This window comes from Pelodiscus sinensis, chromosome 4 (genome assembly GCF_049634645.1).
Source record: "Pelodiscus sinensis isolate JC-2024 chromosome 4, ASM4963464v1, whole genome shotgun sequence".
Lineage (NCBI taxonomy): Eukaryota > Metazoa > Chordata > Testudines > Trionychidae > Pelodiscus > Pelodiscus sinensis.
The window spans coordinates 64,614,748-64,639,457 of record NC_134714.1 but is presented as its reverse complement, the minus strand read 5'-3'; the positions used below and the strand labels follow the sequence as shown (position 1 = coordinate 64,639,457).

At 47.5% G+C, this 24,710-nt stretch overlaps 1 protein-coding gene across 1 annotated transcript in view; it reads right to left on the bottom strand.

Moving 5' to 3' along the window:
• Positions 1-1,085: 1,085 nt before the first annotated feature.
• The window catches only part of ITPKA (inositol-trisphosphate 3-kinase A), a 69,151-nt gene continuing 45,526 nt past the window's right edge, over positions 1,086-24,710 (bottom strand). Inside the window, exons 3-7 of the mRNA XM_006128695.4 lie at positions 22,898-23,111; positions 19,098-19,302; positions 10,303-10,404; positions 8,425-8,496; positions 1,086-7,059 (exon numbers count right to left, since the gene is read on the bottom strand). Coding sequence (XP_006128757.1) covers positions 6,856-7,059; positions 8,425-8,496; positions 10,303-10,404; positions 19,098-19,302; positions 22,898-23,111 — 797 coding nt within the window. The 3' untranslated portion in view covers positions 1,086-6,855. The remainder of the gene's footprint in view (positions 7,060-8,424; positions 8,497-10,302; positions 10,405-19,097; positions 19,303-22,897; positions 23,112-24,710) is intronic.

The window sequence follows — 24,710 nt, the reverse complement described above, 5'->3', positions numbered from 1 at the left end:
CTATCTACATCTTCAGGTGCTTAAATGCTTTTTAAAAATCTGACCCTGGACTCCTTGGAATGAGCAGGGCAAGACTTCCTCCCTCTTCATACACACGTATTCTATCAGCACATAACTTAAAATACAACCAGGAGCCCCACCTCCAAGATCCACTGGAGCAACAGACACAATCTTGAGCCAACCTCAGTCCACTAGACACAGTCGCCAGGATATCCTGAACTGCTGCCCTCACCTGCCAATGGTCAGTGGCTACAGCTGACCAATAGCTACAGTAGTCTCCAAGGAAGTACAAAGCTGTACTGGTTCCCATAGTGCAGAATCTCACTGCTCTCTTTCCAATTTCTTGGACTTACCCAGTAAAAACAAGGTATGCATCATGTCTCCAGGTTCTATCGAAACAGCAGCAAAATCAGGGAAAGAGCTGGTGATTGAGGTGCGCTTCCAATCTTATTGCTCACTCCAAAACAGCCGGATTCTCTGAGGTTGGTCTTTTTATATTGCCACCCTATCCCTTCCAGAGGCAGTGAGATAACTGGATCAGAGGTATCCCAATGCTCCTTCCAGAAATTGATAAAAATCATACACTACGGGAAACCATTGACAGAGATATCTTTCCCTTGGGAGACAGCAGGATCCCTTCTTCACATACCTCACTGTTCCTCGAAAGAAACCACCCATTGCAAGAAATGGAACATTTTCTAGACTGATCTCAGTTTCTGTGGAAGTAAATTCAAAATGACAGACACAGTGTAACCAGTTAGAAAACAGAACAAATACTTTAACATTCAGAGCTCAAGTCCCATACTGAGATTCACTCTTTTTTAAAGACAGGAGATGATGGAAGAACTCCAACATCTAACATGGTTCTTAGAATTTGTCAAGAGCAACACTGAGAACAAAATCAGGCTGTGTTAATGCCCTGCAGAGCCGATACAAAACATTTATCCTTCCATTAAAGGATATAGCACAGCTACCAAACATTTCCTTGCAAGAATGTCAAAGACGTCCAAAAAATACTTGGAGAAATAATCTCTTGCAGGATTTCTGTGAAGGAGAGAAAAAAAGTCAGAATTCAAGCATCAAACTGTGTTGGATGGCTTTTTTCCCCAAAAAACTCATTTATTTGGTAACATACACACCTTGGAATAACAAGTACTCAACCGATACAGTCAGAATGTCAAAAATGACCTTGGTCATAATTGCACTGTAGTGTTCAGAACAGGATGTAGAGGATACAGGCCATTAGCTCTCAGTATCTTGATAATAACAAACAGTAGTAATAATAGTAATACAAAAAATAAACAAGGGACCTCTGAATTGTGTAAGGGTTTGGTCCAACTCCCAGTGAAGTCTTTCTATTTACTTCAGTGGGAACTAGATCAGGCCCTAAGTGACTTCTTTCCTCTGTATAACATAATTAAAAGGATTTCAATTTCTACTTCTTGAGCTGAATTTCATCTGAACTTACATCCTTCAAGGATGAACAAAAATCAGGTGTTTTTAATTCAGTTGAACTACTTTTTTCGCATTTCTCTATACTGCATCTTTCTCCAAGAATCTGAAAGCACCCTATGAGCAATAATTAATTAGCCTCACAACATCCCTGTGAGGTAGGTAAGTATTATTGTTCCCATTTTACAGATGGGAAAACTGAGACATAGGAAGTTTGCCCATGACCACAGACCAAGTCAGTGGCAGAGACAGGAAATAGTCAAGGAGTTCTGGCTCTCAGTTCCACATGCTCAGTGTTATACAAAACTCCTTCCCATTTCTTCTTTCATATAACTGAAACCATAGTATAGGTTGCACCTCCAAAAACCAGGACTTCCTGGCTGGGAGACCCAGTGGCAAGAGGGCTGGTGGCTCAGAGCCGGTGGGACTGACGCTAGAGCCCTGATAGCTCAGCTGGGGCTGCGGCAGCCCCACTAGCAGGGCCAGGGCCGGGGCACCCCTGATAGCAGAAGCAGAGATGCAGCAGCCCCAGTAGTGAGGCCAGGGATGCAGCAGTCTGGGCTGCGAGGGCTGCAGCAGCACTGCAGCCCAGCGGAGGGGTGGAGGGAGAGGGGCTTCTAGGGCAAGCAGCAGGGAAGGGAAGCAGGCTGTGAGGCTGGAAGCAGGTGACGTCCCCGGTCCAGCAAATTGCCTCATTTGGGACCAGTCAGGTTCCAAGGATGCCGGACAAGAGATGTCCAACCCTTACCAGCAGGTAGGAAATGGATTGTGTCTTCTTCCACAGGCCAAAAAGTCTTTTCAAAATCACTTTGCTACAACTGCTGTTTTGAAATGGACTGAGTTTCACAGCTCAATGTCTCTTGCAATAAAGCTTTTCTTTTTGCTGGCCTCTCTAATAAGTACACAGGAAGCGATCCCTTTCTATGACAGAGCACTTTCCCCGACATTGTCTACTTGAAAATAGTTTTTCAAATGACAGCACTGCTCTTTTCAGAGCCATTGCTTCCATATTCCCTCCAACTGTTATTTGGAACTGTAAAACCAAATGGATTTGATGCGAGTCCTAGATAGATCTTGGTTTCTAAATTCTACTCAAAGGAATTCATCACCAGTTTTTCCCTAGAGCATGAGGTTGTGTGGGCGCAGAATGCTGGCAAGTGTAGTCACAAAAGAAAAATTTAACTCACTGCCAATTAAAACTAGACAGAATAGAATGTTGTTAAATGAACATTAAGTAATAATTTTGCACTTGCAGGTAGAATTTCTGCATGACCTAAAAGATCTTTTCCATCTCTTATTTTGAGATTATTTTTGTCCCTGATAGGACTGCCTGATGTAACCATCATATAATAAAAGCCATGGGTTTTCTCATCTAATTATCTTCAGTAAGAACTCAAATTCAAGCTGCAAAGAACAATTTGTATTTCCTTGTCTATTATCCATTATCTTGAATCACTGCAAGCAGAGATGTTTTTATTAGAGCTATGGGAAAGTAGGAAAACATTTTCACCTTATTTTTGGCAAATTTTACTGCAGATCATTTTGTTCTCTTAGAACCTAGGGGCTTTTGGAATAAAACCATGCATGCTGCGTTCACTTCAAAAGGGGCTAAATTTTCTGTAAGTCATGTCCTATGTCAAGCAAACTAATACCTTTATCAGTTTAAAAAAACAGGACCATTTTCACTGAATATAAATCCCACATTTCACAAAGGGCACGTTTTGAACTTGCAATGAAATGTACAATTTCAGATGTCAAACAATTTCAGTTTTGATGTAAAGTATTCACACTGCTCTATTTCAATTGCTTTCTCTGTCGTCATTATTGGCATGGTTATCGCTATTAACATTAATGCTTTCTTTAAAGTAGCTGAAAAATAACTGAGGTTATTAAGATTGCCTGGGCTCCAACTATAGTACACGAACCAAAGCAGGTTCCCAGAAGTTGTCGTAGGCTCCTCAACCCTAATACATTTTGCTCCAAACAAGAATTGTAGTCTCATTTACTCCATTTTGCAGTGATCACTGGTGTAGTGATTCTCTACTGAAGCAAGGAACTACTTTCAGCTATTCAAAAGTTTCTGAAGTTTCTTTTGACTATGGTTGTATTGGCAAAATACTGTAATTTCTGATCAACTGGTGTTGCTTAAACACATTTTAACATATAAAAGCAAGTGCTTTTAATGATGGTCTGGGTCTTGTTACATAGCTGATGGCTCCAACTTGGAAACTGCAAGGTCAAATATCTGGCTATGGGATGGACACAGAAATATTAATGTGTATTGTGATAGCACCTATGGGCCCCAGTTGGGACCTATGGCACAGCAATCAGTCCTCTAGGCTAGCTAATGTAATACCCTGCTTTCCAAAGGGGTAAATACCTGATGTTTCCAAGGAAAAATGCCTGTAACAGTTCTAGTCGACAGTGTAATGCTGTCTATGGGGGCATCATTCCTTTCTGATCCACTCTGCTTATGCTCTGATCCACTGGGTATAGCTAGGGTGACCAGATGTCCCATTTTTAAAGGGATAGTCCCATATTTAAGGTCTCTTGCAGGTGTCCTGATTTTTTCTTAAAAATTGGCCAATGGCCCTTATTTTCTTTCTTCCCCATTCATTACTGTTTGGACCTCTGCGTGCCAGCTGCCTGCTCACCAGCGGTGAGTGTATATGGGGGTGGCCAGTGGCCAACAATGAGGGTGAGTGAACAAGGCTATTGGTGGGGTGCAAATGCAGCACTTGGGTTCAGCTGCTCCCCGTCGGGCCCAGTTCCCAACCCGTTTCTAGCTGGCTGCAGTGGTTGGTGAGTGCAGGCAGGTGGCATCTGGGTATTTTACCTCTTCTGCTCACCCATCAGTTTCCTCTCTCACTGTCCCCTCTGCTTTGCCCCTTCAGCACCCCCCCCCCCCCCCAAGTCCTTTTGCTCCTCCATATCCCCAGGTGGGGCACAACCTACTCCGAGACCCAGCCCCTGATTGGAGCCCTGAGCCCATTAACTGCCTGGCCGGCAGGCTCCTTGCTTCCCCCACCGCGTCTAACCAGACCAGTGCCCAGGGAAGTCCAAGACCCTCTGGCCCAGGAAGCTGGCCAGGAACCCTGAATGTGCTAAAGCCCCTCACTGTGCTGGCTCAGGGAAGCCTCTCTGACCCTCAGCTAAGCTCTGTAGTAGCAAGAGGGGAGGTGAAATTCCACTGAAGCCCCTGCAGTCAAGATCCTGGGGCCCAATGCATCCTTAGGACTTAAGGACAGAGGACAGGCGGCAACTGAGTTATCCTGGTGGCCAGCAGCAGCATGGAGAGGTTAGCTGCCTTGTGGCACTGTGTGGTTCCAGATCATCCCTTCTACTCTACCCCGCGCTACTCTCCAGTAGCTGCAGCAGCTCCCATCTCTTCCCTTCCCAGGCTGCTACTGGCCACATCTTGGTGAGAATCCTGCCAGAAATCTGGGGACAGGACAGGTGATGCTGCATTCTCCCTTGCCCACGTTGCCCCAGGAAGACACTGTGCCAGGTACTAGGAAAGTGTCTGTTTTGGCAGCCCAGCCAGGTATGAAGGGCAGAGAGTGACAGGTAGGAAGGGCTGGATCAGTCAGTCACGCCCCCAATGTGAGAGAAGTGTTGGGGAGTATGCACGTTCACACCAGGGATGTTAAATATCTCTTAACTGAATAATCAATTAACCTCATGAATTCTTATCAGGTTAGTTGACTTTCCTATAATCCCTGGAGGTGGGACTGGCAGCCAGTGCGCTCCCACCTCCCTCCTAACAGAGGCAGCAGCATGAGGTGCCAGGCAGGACTTGTTCTGCAAAGGGGAGCCAGTTTAAAAAACAGCTCCCCTCATGGACTGGCTGCCTACCACCTCGCGCTGGTGCCTCTGATACAGAGGCAGCAGCAGCACGGGGTGGCAGCAGCCCCTGTCCAGGGGGGAGAAGGGATCTGAGCTCCTGGACCTGGCATGAGCTGGAACTGAGCCAGGCTGCCTGCCTCGCTCCTAATACACTTTAAATGCAAAGCCGCAGCAGGGGTAAGTCCCAGACCTGGCGCAAACTGGGACTAAGCTGGGCTGCTGGCCGGCGTACTAACAAATTTACTGGTGGGAGGGAGGAGAAGGAATGCGTGTAGCCCTATAGCATTAACCTATAGGCTTTTGCTTATCTGTTAATCGACTTCACTATTACATCCCTAGTTCAAACCATGAAACCTTAAGGATAAAAAGGTAAATAAAAAAATCGAACTACACAGTATTTATTTTAAACGGGCTCAGTCAAACTCATGTTAATTTGAATATTTGTATGACTGATTGTCATTGAACTCACTTGAATACAAGTAATTTTACAAAGGTGTCTCATAGTCAGTGTAGAAAAATATGGTCACCCTAGGTATAGCCCAAAAAAAGAACATAGCATCACCGTCAGGAAATCTGACACACAAGCAAAAAGAGGGAGAGCCTCGGCCAGGGTGTAAAATTGCATATTGATAACTGGCTTGCTTGTATTCAGATTGATTTGTTTTTCTCTCTACAATAACTGAGTCCTCAAAAACTAAACTTTGTCCCACAACCCACTGGCTAAAGAAAGATGCCACCAACCTGCACAAATGTCTAGCTGCAAGAGCCAGCACTATCACTTCACCAGCCTCTCTGATGTCATTTCCAGATTGAAAGTCACATGGTACCAGAGAAAACTTAGTGCTATTTACTTACCAGACTATCTGTATCCTGATTAGAGACTACTTGAAAATGGTTAAGAACTTCCTTAGAAAAGAGGATAGGCCAGGGCAGGGAGTCAGATAAAAGGTCAACAGCAGCTGTCCCTTGCAGACACAAAAACAACCAATGCCATGAACTATGATCACCCTTCTCCTCATGTTTCCTGGGCCTTGTTCTTGGGCAAGTTCCCATCTTGCACACACTTGTAATGTAATACAACAGCTGGGGCTGACCTTGTGTAATCTATAACATAAATTGCAGCCTAGGGACTTGGGGTTAGGGAGCAAACACTCCTGCTGTTTTCAAAGCAATGCCATCCACTGGAGAATTTTGCTCAACCCTCCCAATACCACCAAGCAATCTGAAGAATTCTGGTTCACTAACGGACAATCTAGAGTCACTTTGGTTCACCTGAAATTAGAGTCACTCTGATTTGCTGTACAAACCTTCTGGATGCATGCTGGTTTGGTTCCTGAGTTTGGAGACCCTGATTCACTGAGGAGCAATCCTGAGTCACTCTGGTTAATGAAGGCCCAATGAAGTCACTTTGATCATGAACAGTCTGGCTCTGAAGCAGCTCCATTTGCACTGCAATAACTCTAGGAGTTTGGAAAAAGTTAAAGGAGTTCCCCTCTAACTGAGAGAGGTCCCATGGAAGGTTATAAAGCAGCCCCATGAGTTTGTGCTAGTCTCGTCTCATCTTTCTGTGATGCTGTCTAAGATACTAATCAAATTGTCCAATCCCAGCAGGTACCCATCCTCTCGGTTGCCTTCCTGCCAGGGGATCCTGTGGTCCAAGATCTGCCCATCAGGGAGAAGCGTGGTCTTTCCAAAATCAATCAGCCACACATTGGCATGCCCGCTGTCGTCATGCACAAAGAGTAGTGAACTTCCAATGACCTGCAGGGTACAGATTGGTGATGATATGAACAGGCATTATTAAAGTCTCCCCCAGCCTCCCACCTCCCTGCTTTGAGCAAGGCCCCCCATCACCTATACTTGTACAAACAAATGATGACTGCTGGGCTGCAAAGCCTTTACAATGACAAGCAGTGTGCCAGCTGCTCCACATGACTGCACTACACTGAATATGGGCACCAAGGGACAGGACTGCCGCAGACAAAGGGCACAGAGGTGACTCACTGACAGTCTATGTAGCTTTATTTGGGGGGAGACATGATGCCTGGAGAGAGATCGTGTCCCAAGCCACTTACTTACTGATTAACAAAATTCTTGCCAGCAGACCAGTGTAAAATAAATGACCAGATCGCAAAGCTTCCAACATACCTAGGGCATGCCTAGATTATGGTTTTTTTTCCCCAAAAGGAGATATGCAAATTTGGTGCTAATTTGCATAGCTTTTTCCGATTGAATTTTCGAAAGCGAGTCTTTCGAAAGTGAAAGTAGTCAGGACGCGGGTTTTTCTTGGGGTGGGGACCCCCATTTTCCAAAAAACCCGCTCTTCCTAAAAAAAGGAGGTTTATGTGGTTTTTCGGAAAAGGGTTTTTTCCCCCAAAAAAAACCTGTGTCCAGGCTACTTTCACTTTCAAAAGACCCACTTTGAAAATGTGATTGGAAGAAAATATGCAAAAAATTAGCACATTTGCATATCCCCTTTCAAAAAAAAAAAAACCCCAAAACCCCATAGTCTAGACATGCCCCTAGTGTGCTAAGGGCCAGACAACGCTTGATGGCGTCACATAGTGAAATTCCTAGATCTGGCTCAAATCTGCACACCCATAAATCTCATAGCTTGCAGTACAATAATTTCATCAATAATGCTGTGTAGCTATTAGTGACATTACAGCTGCGCCTGCTAGGAGAAACCAGAGGACTTACTGACACTGCTGAAAATCAGCAAGGACTCCACTGATGTTGTTATTTTGGTATCAGACTCAGGTGCTACCCCTGACCCAAATGAGAGAGCTCACAGCATCAGCACCCCATGCCTGGCTCCTTCAGGAACCAACCACAAAGAGAGTAGCTGTGAGAAGCCAGCATTCATATAGCCATTCCTTACAGCGAATGCCTGCTGGGGGAAGCTGGGACTGGAAGATGTGTTACCTCTCAGCTAGAGCAGAGTTCTCCACTCTTGGGAAGGAAACCTGGCGGCTCACGTGGGGTTAACGTGTATTAATTCTGTGCTAGTCACCCCTGGCACCCTTCTCTCACCAACTGATAATTCTGAATGGCACGCTGAGGCAACAAGGAGTCCACACACAGGCAGCACTGCACCCTGCCCCTACGCGCTCATCCACAGCTCACCTCATGCCGTTTAAAGAAGTCTGAGGACTCGAGGATGAGGTGGATGTCATGCAGACGCCTGAGGTATTTTTTCTGAAATGGGGGGGGAAAAATACAAAAAACACATTTGAAGGTGTTTGAAGGGAGGGAAAGCATTAAGAAAGAACAAAATCAATCTCTGGTGCAACTTCACTGACATCCCTAGCGTCGCAACCAGGGATAGAGTCACTGCAAGGTTTTCACTCAGTACGTGCCCCTACAAAGGCTCCCAGCTTTGCAATGCTTGAGCCAGTCTTCAAGCAGAAGAGAGGGGGATACTTGACTTGTAATGATTGTTATAACGGGGAGAGACTTTTCATTCTATGACACACACTTCAGGCTCACAGTCCAACACATGTTTTATTTCAGTAACCTGCTTGTTCTCAATCAACACAGTAGGGTGGCATGAGGCAAGAACTTCTGGGCATTGGCTTCACACATCCCAGCAAACTCAGCCTCCTGGCTCTCGAAGAAGTGGCATGTCCTCTGGCTGCAGAACAAGGATCTTAAGGCTTCAGCACCCCTCACTTCAGACAGAGGAATGGATATGTTCTGACAACCCCTCTCACTCCTCACAATGGGAAATCTAAGAGAGGCAGGCCCCATCTTTGGCCCACATTCTATCAAATAGGTTTCCCACTGTCGGGCACTTCTGTTAGGTGTGGGGAGAATGGTCCCCTATGACGTAGTGGGGATTGTATTCACTCTGGTGGTCACTGTATTCACTCGGGCTGCTTTGTTGCACTGCATGTGATTCCTACTGTCCTGTGCTGCTCTGTAGTGATGCAGTGCGGGTGTGCAGTGCCCAGCGGAGGATGGGATCTTTGAGTGAGGACTCCTGAGGGAAGGCACCTAGGGAACGGCCCAGGACTCCTGTCACCTGATCTTAGGGGAAATGTAACCAGTGATGGTCAGATAACACCTGGGCAGGACAAGGGAGGAGGTGTGTCAGCCTGGAGGGCTGTGACCAGTGGCTGGGGGTGTGAGTTTAGTTTCCAGCTGGCTTAGGGAGAAGGGAGTCGTCTATCTGGCTTGTGGGGCCGGACAGGGGCCCAGAGCCCTGACTCTGAGCTCCCTTACCCTCAAAATGGATTGTACTGAATGCTTGTGGCTCCTGTAACACGTCTGTGCTACACTGTGTCCCTGTCAATGAATAAACTGTCTGTTCTACTTGCTGGCTGAGAGTCACGTCTGGCTGCGGATGGAGGTGCTGGGCCTGGTGACTCTCCCACACTACATGACATCCCTGTTCTGTGTTACCTGGTACATTGTCTTTCAAGTACTGATGTTCCCCTGAGATTACCCCTCGTCATACGGAGGCTGAGATAGCAGCCTTTGAAATCATGAGACCTGTTATACTGCCCATGGAGCCACAGCAGAGGCCAGCAGGGAAGGAGTTAATATGATCAGTGCACGGATCAGGGTGTGGGAGTACAGAAGATGCTTTTCAAGCAAAATCTCACACATGGCAGCACAATGCACTACCAACCTCCCTCGTGCGCCCACGCCTTGGCTTTATCATCACTAGATTAAACTTCAGATTCACAAAGTGTCTTGTTATCATGCCCTGTGTTCAGACACCAATGCCCCTCTGTTGTGCCAGAGTCATGACACATCATGAGGCAGTCACCATGCTCTGAGGCCCAGGGCAAACTACTGTTTGCTAACTCAAAGTGTCTGCATTGAAAATACACAGCCCCAGCCAAATCACAAACATTGATGGATGATAATCTGCCAAGCATTATCCATAACACACTGATTCCCTACTCCTACCCTCTGGATTTTCTTCTTTGGATGTTACAGGTCACATGTCATAAAGTGATCTGAATAGATCAGACACAAGTATTACTAAAAACTCACCAGAATAGTGATGTTGCCCTCAATGAATTCCATGAAAACCTGGTAAACTTGCTCCCGTGTCTTAGTCGTTTTGAAGTTTGTGTTACAAGTCCCATCTGCCCTCTGCACACAAAGAGAGAAAGTTTGCATCATGTATCATAGATCATTCAGCCAAGCAGTAAACCTTCCTGAATCAACAGCTCAGTCTATCTGCCATTAATCAATAGAAGTGGGCAGCTGGGTGGGAAGAGTTAATAAATCAAGCAAAAGAGAAAGAGACAGACTGAATACCTTTGAATAGCACTTGGTTTCCTGTTGACTGTAGCTTCAACAGATCTCTCTGATACCGTTAGACCAGGCAGGCAAGGGTTTCCCCCTCACCTCACAAAGGACTGCACCTTGCTAAGTGTCATGGGTCAACCACAAGACGCTCTCTGGCTACATTCTCTTCTAGACTGACAACCATCCCTCTCCTCCCCCCCATGACTATGTGTGAGAGGGGATATTCTGTGGTCTCTCAAACCCAGTTTGTGAAACCACAGGGCTGCTGGTAGGACTCAGCCCCCCAAAAAATCTCTTTTCATATGAGTATATCCTATGTCACAGAAAAGAAAGTTATTTGCAGATCATAAAATCTCAAAAAAACAACAACCCTCAAAAAAAAAAAAAAAAAGCGGCTTGCAACAGCACAGTTGTTTTCCTGTTGGTCGTGCACATTAATCTTTTCATCCATGTGCTGAATAATATTAAGGGAACACTGATGTGCACTAAGGGTCGCCTTGTCTACATATGACCTTTTTAGGGCATGATGCAGACCAGTAGTTTCTGAGAGCTTACGTTTATAAAGAAGATGTAGTGGTACAGTATAAAAATCACATCCCTCCTCCTCATATTAATGAAATGAAATACTGCATTTTCATTATAGGAATAAATCAACCACACAAATATGTCTTCCTCCTACAAGATAATGTGACTGTACCAGAACTGGATAAACTTCTGCTGCGGCCTAAGCAAGCGAAACACCATTTACACCAGAGCAGAATAGGATACGTACTGTAAAACATCCAGGATTATCATCCAAGAAAGCTAACGGATTGCATGGCAAAACTAGTCATAACACCCTCCCACTTCACAGACTATTTTACAGAAGAATAAGCTGCTTTTACTCCAATACAGTGAGCCATTTTTAAATTCGGTGGTGTAAGGCTGATGAAGCATGTGTAAGTTATGCAACTGAATTGCAGTAAGGAGGCAGTGGAACTGAGAAGCAATGTGAAGTGCTGTACCAATGTGTATGGAGGAGTTCAGAATTTCAATCTGCTATCTAAATGGCATGTTAACTGTGCAGATCTCTACTCCTGTGACACCAGCAAAATACACGGAGGAGGATTTTTGTTCTGAAAATGCATCCCACGTTATTTTAATACTCTAACAAAGCTTTGCATGACCGGTACATCCTAGCCAGATAATATATTTTAATTTGTGGTTGCACAAAGTACTTGCCTCCTTATCTTTCAGATATGCCCTCATGGTTACCCTATGGTAGCTAGTTGGGAAATACCAAACATGCTTGCTGTCTTTATGCTCCCACTAAGCACACATCCAACTTAGTGTCATACCTTCCCTTCCATTCTAGATCACCACCAAGGAGCAGCGGTTGTGGCCATGCTCAAACTGCATTCGCTTTCATTGAAGCCACGCCTCTGTCACTCTCTCACCTTATTTCCAGTAGAAGGGCTTGTCTACATGGAGGAGTTACTACATGACAAGTCAGGGTCTGAATCTACCGCTCACAAAGTCCTGGGACCCCAGTCAAGTGGCATCCACACACTCCCCAGCTGCTGAGCCACTCTTCACACCTTCTATCTCCCAAATCAATGCTATGACTGACCAGGTATGCCGGGGGAGTAGACTTTGCCACCTAAGGGATGGTGCTGCTTGTACACTCCTCCAGCATGGCCTCTCTGCACTTCCACTGCAGGAGGTGCAGTTCAGCATTGCTCCCGCTACAGCCTTTTGGCTATATGCCATAAGCTATCCCTAAAACAATATAGTTCTATTATATAATGCCCTCCAGGTACGGATCTACATCGCTTTACACACATTAGCACCTGGGGAGAAAGGAAAGCATGGTCATCCCCATGTAATAACTGCAGAAACAGACACCAAAGAGTTGCAGGATTTTCAATATTGCAAAGTGAATTAGTGACGGAATGAGAAATATAACCCAGAGCTCCAGATTCCAAGCCCTATCCTTTAGCCAGAAGATTCTCCTTTTACAAGGAGACACAGTATGATTGACTCCACCGGTATTTACACTAACGGAGCCATCAGCCCATTGATCACATTACTCAGACTGTCATTTGGAAAGAAGATTCTTGCTTCTGAGGCTTGCAGGCACATATGCCTTGTGCTCTAGCTAGGACAACTATCTTTCCTGCCTCTTGCATTAGACACAGGTCCAATATTGCAGTAGGAGTTAATACAGGACTGACTAAATCTCGATTTGTTTCAGCGCTATGGGTATGGTGTGGGAAAAGAAGATACCGAGAGAGATTTTAACCACAAGAGCAGGTACCCAGTTCAGTAGGAACACATACAGTGAATCAAATCTAATTTGGGAGCCACTTCACCCTCACTGGTTTTCACCCCACTAAGTAACTGGCCAAGGAGCACTTCTGAATCAATTAATGTGTGATTGTTTCTCACCAACCACTAGATGGCATCACTAGTTCTACCCACACACAGACACACACATGCAAGTTCACCTTTCAAAATGGGGACCACCTCTGAGTGTCACTGCAAGGGGGTGTACAATACCATGACTTGAAAACAGAACAGAGAGGTCATGTGATGTAACCATGCTCCATAAGACACAGTTATAGCTCTATAACACACATATGTAGCAGACGGCAATGGCAAAGGATTAGGGCTTGAGGCTAGTAGCTAGGTGGCCTGTATTCCAAATACTAACTTGCCATATATAACTTGCACAACATAGCAAATATCCCTGACTCAGTTTCCTTATCCGTAAAATACAGATGCCACCACTCAGCTACATGCCTCATCATGGGTGCTGTGAAAATCAAGGTAATATGGAGGTAATGGTAAAGTCTGCACGATTTAAATGCTAAATTTCTGGCCCAGATTGTCCCACAACAGCACTGCCCCACACCAGAAGAAACTCAAGAAAATATTGTGCAGTGGCCGTTAGGGCGGTGCAGCATACACGCCCCTACTCGGCTAGCCAGAACTTGCTCCAAGAAACACTATCACTGAGTGTTTCCTCTACACAGGAATTGGCACTGTGCCAGCTCTAAACTAAGGGCATGGCAAGAAAGGTAAAGATTCCTGGCTTCCTCTCCCAGTGACACACCAGGGCCCAGGGTAATCTGCCCCTATGAGTCATCTGTAGTGACTAGGAGGCATAGGAATGTCTGCAGAGAGGACATGTATGGAGTGCTGATTCCATCAAAGAGAGAACTAGCCAGGCAACATTACAAAGCCTAAAGTTACACCCAGCCAAAGTACCCAGGAGTAGACATAAGGCCTGAAAGTTCCCACCAGTAGCTGACTGATGAGTTTGCTTGACAGGAGCTTGCCTCAAGAAACATCAATCACCCAGGGTATGTCTACACTACAGCGCTAATTCGAACTAAGCTAATTCGAATTAGCGCATCTAGACTTAAAAACTAGTTCGAATTAGTGTTTTGCTAATTCGAACTAGCATGTCCACACAGAGTGGACCCTGAACTGGGGTTAAGGCTGGCCGGAAGCAGTGCTGGCAGGACATCAGATGAGGACTTAGAGCGTGGAGCTGGTGTCTCAGGCTAGCCAAGGGCTGTGCTTAAAGGGACCCGACCCCCACCCCGGACAGACAGTTCTCAGGGTTCCCCGCTTGCGAAGCAGTCCTGGCTTGGAGTGCCCTGAGTGCCCACACGCGGAACATCACAGCACTCGGCCATCACCCCGGCTGCACTTGCCACAGACTGCCATCCGGGGTGAGGGAGCAATTGGGGGGCTGCAGGAGAGCTTCCACCCTGAGAAGCCCGCAGAACCAGGCCAGTCCTCCCCATCAGGGGCGCGTACCCCATTCCTCCCTCACCTCCTTCCACTTACCCTTCCCTAGCCCCCCTTCCTGATGTACAAAATAAAGAAAACGTGTGTTCAAAAATAGAATCTTTCTTTATTCAAACAAAACTGGGGGAGACTGGGAAAAAGAGGTGGGAGAGGGGAAGAGAGAGGGTGGGAGAGGGGAGACAACTAAAATGATCAGGGGTTTGGAACAGGTCCCATATGAAGAGAGGCTAAAGAGACTGGAACTTTTCAGCTTAGAGAAGAGGAGACGGAGGGGGGATATGCTAGAGGTCTATAAAAGCATGAGTGGGGTGGAGAGGGTGCATAAAGAAAAGTTCTCCATTAGTTCCCATAATAGAAGGACTAGAGGACACCAAAGGAAAGGAATGGGTAGTAGGCTTCAAACTAGTAACAGAAAGTTGTTCTTCACAAAGCAAAGAGTCAACCTGTGGAACTCCTTGCTGCAGGAGGCTGTGAAGGCTACAACTAGAACAGAGTTTAAAGAGAAGTTAGATCAAGTCATGGAGGTTGGGTCCATGGAGTGCTATTAGCCAGGGGGTAGAAATGGTGTCCCTGCCCAAAGTTTGTGGAAGGCTGGAGATGGATGGCACGAGACAAATGGCTTGGTCATTGTTTTCGGTCCATCCCCTGCAGGGTACCTAGGGTTGGCTGCTGTCGGCAGACAGGCTACTGGACTAGATGGACCTTTGGTCTGACCCAGTACAGCCATTGTAAGCTCAGGGCTCAGGGTCGGGGGTCTCAGTGGACCACCCTGATTTTCATGCAAACCTGCTCCTGGGTGGCCAAGCTGGCAGCTCTCCTGCCCTAGACGGCCTAGATGTCCGCACTAGACCAGGCAGGTGCCCGCCTCTTGCGGTCCTGGCCAGGCTCCCGAGAGCCGCCAGCCTGGCCCCGGGAAGAGGGGGAGGGCTGGGGGGCATCGGGTGGCTGGCTCATGGCGTGCCAGGTGCAGGGTCTGCTAGCTGGGTGCTGGCAGGCTTGTACCTGGCACGGGCACCGTAGCCAGCCCGTGCCCCTTTAAGGGCTCCGGGGCCAGGAGGGGGGCAATAGAGTTTTCCTGGTGGTGCCCAGAGTGGCCATCAGGGAAAGTTGGGGAGGGCCAGCCTCCCACTAGTTCGAATTAAGGGGCTACACAGCCCTTAATTCGAACTAGTAAGTTCGAACTAGGCTTAGTCCTCGTGCAATGAAGTTTACCTAGTTCGAACTAAGCGCTCCGCTAGTTCGAATTAAGTTCGAACTAGCGGAGCGCTAGTGTAGCGCCTATCAAAGTTAATTCGAACTAACATCCGTTAGTTCGAATTAACTTTGTAGTGTAGACATACCCCCAGTGTGCAGACCAGAGCTGTGGGGAGCAATGTGGAGAAGCGAGAGCTTGGATCCCTCATTCATTCTGTCACTCTAGAGAGCCCACCAATGAGCAAGGGAGAAGGCGGACTAGGGAAGCAGACAAACAGGGACAGCTAAGAGAGACTTTGCTGCTACCTCTCTCTTTTACCTGGGCTTCAAAAGTAGAAGTTAGTTTTAGGTCAGAAACCCCAGCCTTGTTATCTGACCCTGGAACACGTCAACAGACTGCCAGGGAGCTGGAATACACCCTGGTCAAAATCCTGAAATCTAACAAAGCTACTTGTGATAACTAATCCTTTATATGCAGTCAGCATCCCATAATGGACACTCACTCCCATGTCACCTTATAATATTAAAACCAAAATAATGATATAGTGCTTGCACAAGGAGCTGGATTGAGTCTCCAGGGCCCACTCAGATCAAAGATACCATTTTAGACCACTCCTGTCAAGAGGAAAGACGACAAACTAAGCCAGACAAGACTGGACAAACCTTGGGAGGAAAAGTCAGTCCATGCCAGCTGGATGGGGAAGCTGGCCCAGCAGAGGCCTACCTACAGGTCAACCCTCAAGCAACCCCAACAAATCTCTCCAGTATCTGAAGGTGAAGGTGAAGCCCTGTATTTTGCTGATGGTTACCAATGAGATTCTGAGGTGGTATTTGCTCACATGACACATCCCCAAAGGTTATGGGAAGGGCAAACAGGCCTGAAAAGTGAAGAATGGTGGAGTTCTTCCACGACTCTGAAGTAACTTCATGAGATGTAAGAATCAACCCTTTCTTGACCGAGGAGGATTGGAGGAAAGATATAGCTGAGCTTGAGCTCTGAACATCTGGAATACGTCTAGACTGTGGTGCTATTTCGGGATACCCAAACTAGCTATTCCGTGTCTTTTAAACCAGCCTGTTATTTCAAAATAGAATAGCGAGCCCATTATTTCAAAATCTGACATCCCTGTAAACCTTACTCCACGAGGAGTAAGGGACATTTCAGAATAGCGCCTTATTTCGAAATAAGTGCTGTGTAGACAGCGCCAAATTTCAAAATAAGCTATTTTGATATAACATTGAACTAAGATACACAATTTGCGTAGCTCAAATTGTGTTTCTTATTTCAACCTATGGGTGCAGTGTAGATGCACCTGTGGGATTCTGGGTCTGTTGTGATTCCCTTACCTCCATACTGGATAGCTGCTTGAACTGAAAGGGCTATTTGCTTAAATATTGGGAATGCTACACGGTGTACTTCTAATGTAAATGGTTGGGATAAATCTGTTTTCCTTCAATTCACTCAGAATAAACCTGTGTGATCCCAGAATGGCTACCGACTGAGTAAAGGTCATGGCTGTGAGTGGGAAGAGGGGATTATTCCACCCATTCAGAATCCCCCCTTATATCAGCTTCACTTTCATTCTGTCTATACCATGAGGTAGCTATTTGCTTTCTTTTCTCAATGTTCTGGCTGGTGTTCTCAGAGCAGTTAGTGCAGTGGTCACCAACCAGTAGATCGGGATCTACTAGTAGACCTTGGAGCCTCTCACGGGTGATCCGAACTAGTTTGGCCAAGAGTCTATCAAATGCCAGCACTTTAGCTGCCCCTCCTCCCATGGCTGCACATTTCCTGCCCTTAGCCTTGGAGTTGTTCCCTCACATCCCTGGGCAGTGTCCTGCTTGCTGTGCAGAGCAGGGAAGGGAGAGAGGGGTGCTGATATCATAGAATCATAGGACTGGAAGGGACCTCGAGAAGTCATCGAGTCCAGCCCCCCGCCCTCAAGGCAGGATCAAGCTCCATCTACACCATTCCGACAGATGTCTACCTAACCTGTTCTTAAATATCTCCAGAGAGGGAGAGTCCACCACCTCCCTTGGCAATTTATTCCAATATTTGACCACCCTGACAGTTAGGAATTTTTTCCTAATGTCCAATCTAAACCTCCCCTGCTGCACTTTAAGCCCATTACTCCTTGTCCTGTCCTCAGTAACCAAGAGGAACAAATTTTCTCCTTCCTCCTTCTGACACCCTTTTAGATATTTGAAAACCGCTATCATGTCCCCCCCTTAATCTTCTTTTTTCCAAACTAAACAAGCCCAGTTCATGAAGCCTGGCTTCATAGGTCATGTTCTCTAAACCTTTAATCATTCTTGTCGCTCTTCTCTGTACCCTTTCCAATTTCTCCACATCTTTCTTGAAATGTGGCGCCCAGAACTGGACACAGTACTCCAGCTGAGGCCTAACTAGTGCAGAGTAGAGCGGCAGAATGACTTCACGAGTTTTGCTTACAACACACCTGTAGATACAACCTAGAATCATATTTGCTTTTTTTGCAACAGCATCACACTGTTGACTCCTATTCAACTTGTGGTCCACTATGACCCCCTAGATCCCTTTCCGCCATGCTCCTTCCTAGACAGTCGCTTCCCATCTTGTATGTATGGAACTGATTGTTCCTTCCTAAGTGGAGCACTTTGCATTTCTCTTTATTAAACTTCATCCTGTTTACCTCTGACCATTTCTCTAACTTGCTACGGTCATTTTGAATTATGTCCCTATCCTCCAAAGAAGTTGCAACCCCACCCAGTTTGGTATCATCTGCAAACTTAATAAGCAAGGTGCTCCCTCCCACTCTGCATCCTATCTCCACAGAACAGAGAGAAGGCACAACAGGATTTGAGATGGAGTTTGCTGGGTGCTTTTGAGAGTGGTGTAGGGCCAGGGGAGGGGTGAGTTTGCTTTATCCCCACTGCACCACGACCCAGGAGCCACCAGAGGCAAGTGATGCCCTGCTGGAGCCCACATCCAGAACTCCTACCCAAGTCATCAACTTCGTCCTGCATCCCAAGTCCCTGCTCTAGACCCGAGCACTCCTGCATCCCACAGCCTGCACCTAGAATCCCCTCGAGCACTCCAACTGCATGCCCCAAGCTCATCTCAGAACCTCTCTCACTGCAAATCCCTTAATCCAAAACCAGAGCCTGCACCTCAACTCTCTGCCCCAGCCCAGTGAAAGTGACGGAGGTTGGGGGAGGGAGCGAGGATGGAGTGAGTGGGGGTATAGCGTTGGATAATGGGCACAAATGAGGCAGGGCAAGGGTATTTGGGTTTCAGGTAGATCTTGGGTTGCATTTAAATTCAAAAAGAGATCTTGTGTTTAAAAGAGACCCCTGAGTTAGTGCATGTCTGATGGGTTGCAGATACCTCTTGCTTCATACTGCTTTTCTTATCATTGCCACAATCAACAGACCATGCAGCTCCAGCTAGGAAGTCGTAAGTTTTAGAAACCAGGTTGATGATGCACCGTGATACATTGATTAATCATGAAATCAAGCAAAGGAGTGACTAACGGGAAAAGACAGCAATGGAAGATGCTCACCTTAATCCCTTCGATCCTGAAGCCCAAATTGGCACTGGAGCTGATGGTCTCTCTCCACTGCATGTAACGTGGCTTGGTCACTGCATGCTGCATGTTCTCCTCATCTGTAGGTGCAAGAGGATCCACTTCAATCATCTTCTTGTACATGTCCTTACGCAACTTGGGCTTTTCACGGGCTTTAGTCAGCTCCTCTTCCAGGTACGTCCTGAAAAAACATCATAGCCCAACAAGACAGTGAGAATCCCCTTGGAATATGAAACAATACCTTGACCTTTTCTTCCAGCACGGGATCTCAAAGCACATTATAAACTAGAATGGACTAAGTGTCACTCACGACACACAGATGAGGAAGCTAATTATCATCATCCCCATTTTACAAATGGGAAAACTGAGAAACAGGGACTAAGTGACTTGCCCCAAGTTATGTAATGAGTCAGTGTTGGAACCCAGAACTTCTGTCTCTCTATATTTGCTCTAATTACATCTTCACCTATAACGTAATCCAACGGTCCACCCTGGTTATAGGCTCTGGAGAAAGAATGGATTCCCATTCTGCATCATGACAAAGGAAAGCAAGGCTCAAACAGACCAATGGTAGTAAATCCAAAACAGGAGATTCATCTCCATCAGGCTCATTCTCTCTCAACTCAGGAGAGAAGAAACAATAACTCCAGACACAGTGAGTTGTTCAGACCCCTAAAGCCTTATGAAGCTACATACCCCAGGTATCGCACAGGACAGGACAGAAATTAACCCTGCATCTGATTAAAAAACCAAATGTGTAGCGTGAAGTATCTGCTGGGCCACAGTTCACCAGTCCAGGGTCAGGCAAGTGGGAAAAAGCTTTGCCCATGTGAGTTGCCACTCGCTGTTACTTGTGCAATTACCCCAAACAGAATTATGCATGCACTCTAACCTCCCCTGGGCTGCTTGAGCTTGGCTCTCCTTCAGTGGGGCTTGAATATGCCCATGAGCTCTTCTAGGCTCCTTGACTAGGGAGAAATAAATGGTGGCATCTCCCCCAAATGCCATACACATGTGTCACCACAATGACAGTCATTCAACTCAGGCTGTCTTAACTTTGCAGTTGGGCACCAGGCTTAGCCTCCCCCTTGTGAGTGTGTTCACAGAACAGTGCCCTTCCCATGTTATCACATACACAGAAGTTTCTGCACTTGCCCAGGTGTATGGGAGGCATGCCCCATGGTTCCTGATGTGGAGATGCTCTAGAATTCTACCCTAGTCACATGTGTCAATTGCAGGAGAACCTGTCTGTCTTGCCGGGGAGTGAGGGGACGGGACAATGAGAAGACACTAAAAGAATCATCAGCACTCAGGGGATCTAGCTGGCATCCTCAATGCAAGCTGGGCAGCTTCCAGACCAAGATAAAGTGGAGCTGAGACGCTAACCCTTCCCAAGTCAAGTAGGCAAGCTAATGGCACAGTGAAGACCTTCAAACCAAACTGTGCAGCTCAGGTCAGAATTTCTGTCCTTCTGGTCTACACTAGACTTACACTAGACTTTTTTTTTAAAAAAACAAGAGTTAACTGACCAACAGTTTACTTGAGGTACAGGCAGTCCCCGACTTACGCGGATCCGACTTATGTCGGATCCGCAGATACGAACAGGGCTGCCCCAGAGTACACGGACTGCGGGACCTCGCGGTCCTGCCGCCCGTGTACTCTGGGGCTTTCTCTGCGTCTCCCTGGTCTGCAGACCAGGAAGACGCAGAGCAAAGCCGCGGAGGGGCTCGCGCAGCCCAGGGGTGCCTGGGCTGCCCGAGCTCCCCCCCCCCCGCGGCTTTGCAAAGCCGCGGGGGGGGCTCGGGCAGCGAGGCAGCCCAGGCGCGCCTGGACTGCTCCGCTGCCGGCTTCCCCGCGGCTTTGCAAAGCTGCAGGGGGGGCTCGGGCAGCGAGGCACCCCAGGCGCGCCTGGACTGCTCTGCTGCCGGCTTCCCCGTGGCTTTGCAAAGCCGAGGGGGGGGCTCGGGCAGCGGGGCACCCCAGGCGCGCCTGGGCTGCTCCACTGCCGGCTTCCCCGAGGCTTTGCAAAGCCGCGGGGGAAGCCGGCAGCGGGACAGCCCAGACGCCCCGTGGCTGTCCCGCTGCCGGTGTCCTCAGAGGCTTTGCTCCCCGTCTCCCTGGTCTGCTGGTCTCCAGCAGACCAGGGAGACGGGGAGCAAAGCCGCGGAGGACCCAGGCGGTGGGACCGCGGTGTGTCTCGGTCCGCCGCCCGTATCTTCCTGGTCTGCTGGGGTGGGGTGGGGGGCGCCCCCCCTCCCCCCCAGCAGACTAGGCTTTTCTCCGGATGCCTGTGGCAGAGCAGCTGGGGTGCTGCCGGTTGGTCCCGCAGCGCCGCTCTGGGCGCTACTGGTCCAACCCAGGAGCACCCCAGCTGCTCTGGTCCTGATTCAGCCGCTGCTGGTCAGTTTCAGCAGCAGCTGAATCAGGACGCCTGGGGCAGAGCAGATGGGGTGCTGCTGGGTTGGTCCAGTAGTGCCGAGGAGCGGCGCTACTGGAGCAACCCAGCAGCACCCCAGCTGCTCTGCCCCAGGCGTCCTGATTTAGCCGCTGCTGAAGCTGACCAGCGCTGACTACAGGAAGCCCGAGGCAGAGTTGCTCTGCCCCGGGCTTCCTGGAATCAGCTGCTGATCAGTTTCAGCAGCAGCTGACTTGGGGACGCTTGGGGTTCTTAAGTTGATTCTGTATGTAAGTCAGAACTGGCGTTCAGTTTCAGCAGCGGCTGAATCTGGACGCCAGTGCCGACTTACATACAGATTCACCTTAAGAAAAAACCTACAGTCCCTATCTTGTACATAACCCGGGGACTGCCTGTACTTAACCTACTTGTTAAAACTTGTGTGGTCACTCCCTCTGCATTAAGAGCTTATGTTGCCTGCCAATTAACTCCAAGTAAAGAAGTCTAGTGAAAGAACCATGTTGACATTTATATTATCATCAGTGGCTGTCTGAGTCACCAATTCACTGATGCCCCAGGGCTACTTTGCACTTAGCCGTTGTTCCAGCTCTCTGCAGACTGGTGTATTTACTGGGGAGGCTTGGGGCACGTTTTTTTTCTCTTTATTTTAGATTTTCTTCATAGCCACAACTAGACACTTTTTACAGTGCAAGTGGAGATTCTACAAAATAAAATAGCAGATTGAGGCAGGGAAGTGTCAGTAAGGCATAGGAATGCATACCAGTGGTTCCCAGGCCCTGACTATCAGCCCTGTTCTCCTAGCTGCACTCCCAGGACTCATTACAGCTTTGGAGAGTAGATGTCAGGTTACAATTCAGTTACTGATGTTTGGGGAAAGGAGTTAACACTCTGGATTTCTGAGCAATGTTAATGGACTGGCCATAAGTGAGTTATGTCATGTGGCTTTTTCCCCTTTTTCTTTATTCTCCGTAAGTCAAGTCCTATCAGACAAGTACAAAGTAAACTCACATCAATCTGCCCCACTAAATAATTCAGGCTTGCTCAAGGTAGCATCCAAGGAAGAGGGAGGGGTCAGGATCCAGAGGTTGGGTACAATCAGGCAGCTAAGGTAGGAGCTCCCTTCACACTTGTCCAGGAATGATCCCTCCCTTGAGTATCAAGACATCTTCCAAGCAGAGATTTCCAGCTGCACCAACTTCCATGTAAAGTGTTTGGAGAGTGAGAACTAATTAATTCATGTTACTAGTGGGCCCTGCACCCGTGCTTCAACCTGAGTCCCCAGAAGTGAGTCATCACCCCCACCCACTCATTCCCCAAATTAAAACATATGTAGAAAGCAGGATCCTCTTCATGTTCCCACCTGATCCCCATCTTACAGTCCATGACACAAGGCCCTTCAAAGTCAGCGAGCAAGTCATCCAGCTGAATGTATTTCTCGCCATCTCTCTCTACCACCCCATGGAAGGCAGGGACACAGGAGCGCAAGAGATCTTTCATCAGCAGCTCAAAGCACTCCATTTCATTCTCAGAGAAGCGCTTCAGAATCGTACCGCTGTCAGCTGCCTTGAAACTCCCTGCAAAAATTGACACATGCTGATAAGGCCAGTCTTTGTAAGAGGGAAACACCTGCACTCTCCTTTCACCCACTTCACTCTCCTGCACCAGATACAGAGCTCCCCAGAACAGGAAAGATAAGACACCCCTTGTAAAAAATAAAAAAGCACCCAATGCAAACACACTGTTGGCTGTGAAAGTCCATTTGGACAAGTTCCCATACAGGAATGTATTGATTCAAGGAGTATGGCTGGGCCATGACATGTTTTTTTCCATGCTAAAGTTTTCAAAAGAGAATTAACATATCTAGCTGTGCTAGAAGACACAGAAAGCATAATGGGTCAGACTGCATTAATATGCTGACAGCCAGGTTATTTTTAAAGCTACTTAATATCTCCTGTGTGAGCTGTGCACCTGAATTCAGCTCAACATCCTATCTGCAGTGGTTGAGATCAGTCACTGATCATTAAACAGCAATCCACAGCCAGGAGCCAAGCACGGCTTCTTATACACAACCTCCCCTCCACCACCCCACACACACATGCACCTCCAGTACTGCAACTCCTTTGGAGCCTTGCTAATCTACAGGCACAAAGTGTCGCTCAATTGTTTTACAACCCTGGATTTGCATGGCATCCAGTGTAAACGACACTGTGCTTTCAGGAAGAGGCTGGCTGTGATTAGACTACAGCAGAGGAAGCCTTGCTCCAGTCCTGCAGAATGGTAAAAACAGACACCTATTAGCCCATGTGGGTGGAAGCAAACCTGGTCCCTAAAGTTAGGCCTTGTCTTCACTCCATGGAAGATCGACACTGCTGCAACTGATCTTCTGGAGTTAGCTCTAGTGAGTTTAATTAAGGCTCACTAAATAGAACACAAAGGGTGCCCCTGTTGGCATCTGCAACTCCTGCTCTTGCAAAGAATAAGAGAAGCCGATGGGATTATTTGCTCCTGTCAGCCTCCCACTGCAGAGACACTGCCAAGCTCAGCTTAAGGTACACCAAATCCAGCTGTGTATTCTACATGGCTGGAGTTGCGTATCTTAAGCCAAGATGCTGGGTCTAGTGCAGACCTGGCCTTAGAGCCAGTGTTAAGCTTTTACTTCACTTTCAGGCTTTATCACACCATGACTTTGAACATTCAGCACTATACCTGGTCCTCCTCTGATGTTCCCCAGAATCCTTTGCACCGGGTATCATAGGACATCAGAGGAGATACCGAGGTAATGGTGAACGGCTAACAGTTAATGGAGAACTCCTGGACTCAGAGAAGACTAGCTGCAAGTGATGGGTCAAAGCTACTTCCAGAAACCCAGACACAAGAGAACAGGATTAAATTAGATTTATGATCCTTGTTCCTTCTCCAGATAAGTGCTGACAGCCCCTATAATAGCTCCTTCCAACCCCATTGCATCTAGATTTAGGGTTGCCAGATGGTCTCCCAAAAAATACCGAACACCCAGCAAAAAAAAAAAAAAAAAAAAAAAAGGAATGTGGGATAAGCGGCGATCGCAACCCCGCCTCCCAGCTAGGACTCCCAGGCAAGGAGGCGGGGCCACAATCGGCACTGGGAGCCTGTGATTGCGCAGAAGCCTGGCGGGGGCGGGGCCGCCCACATCA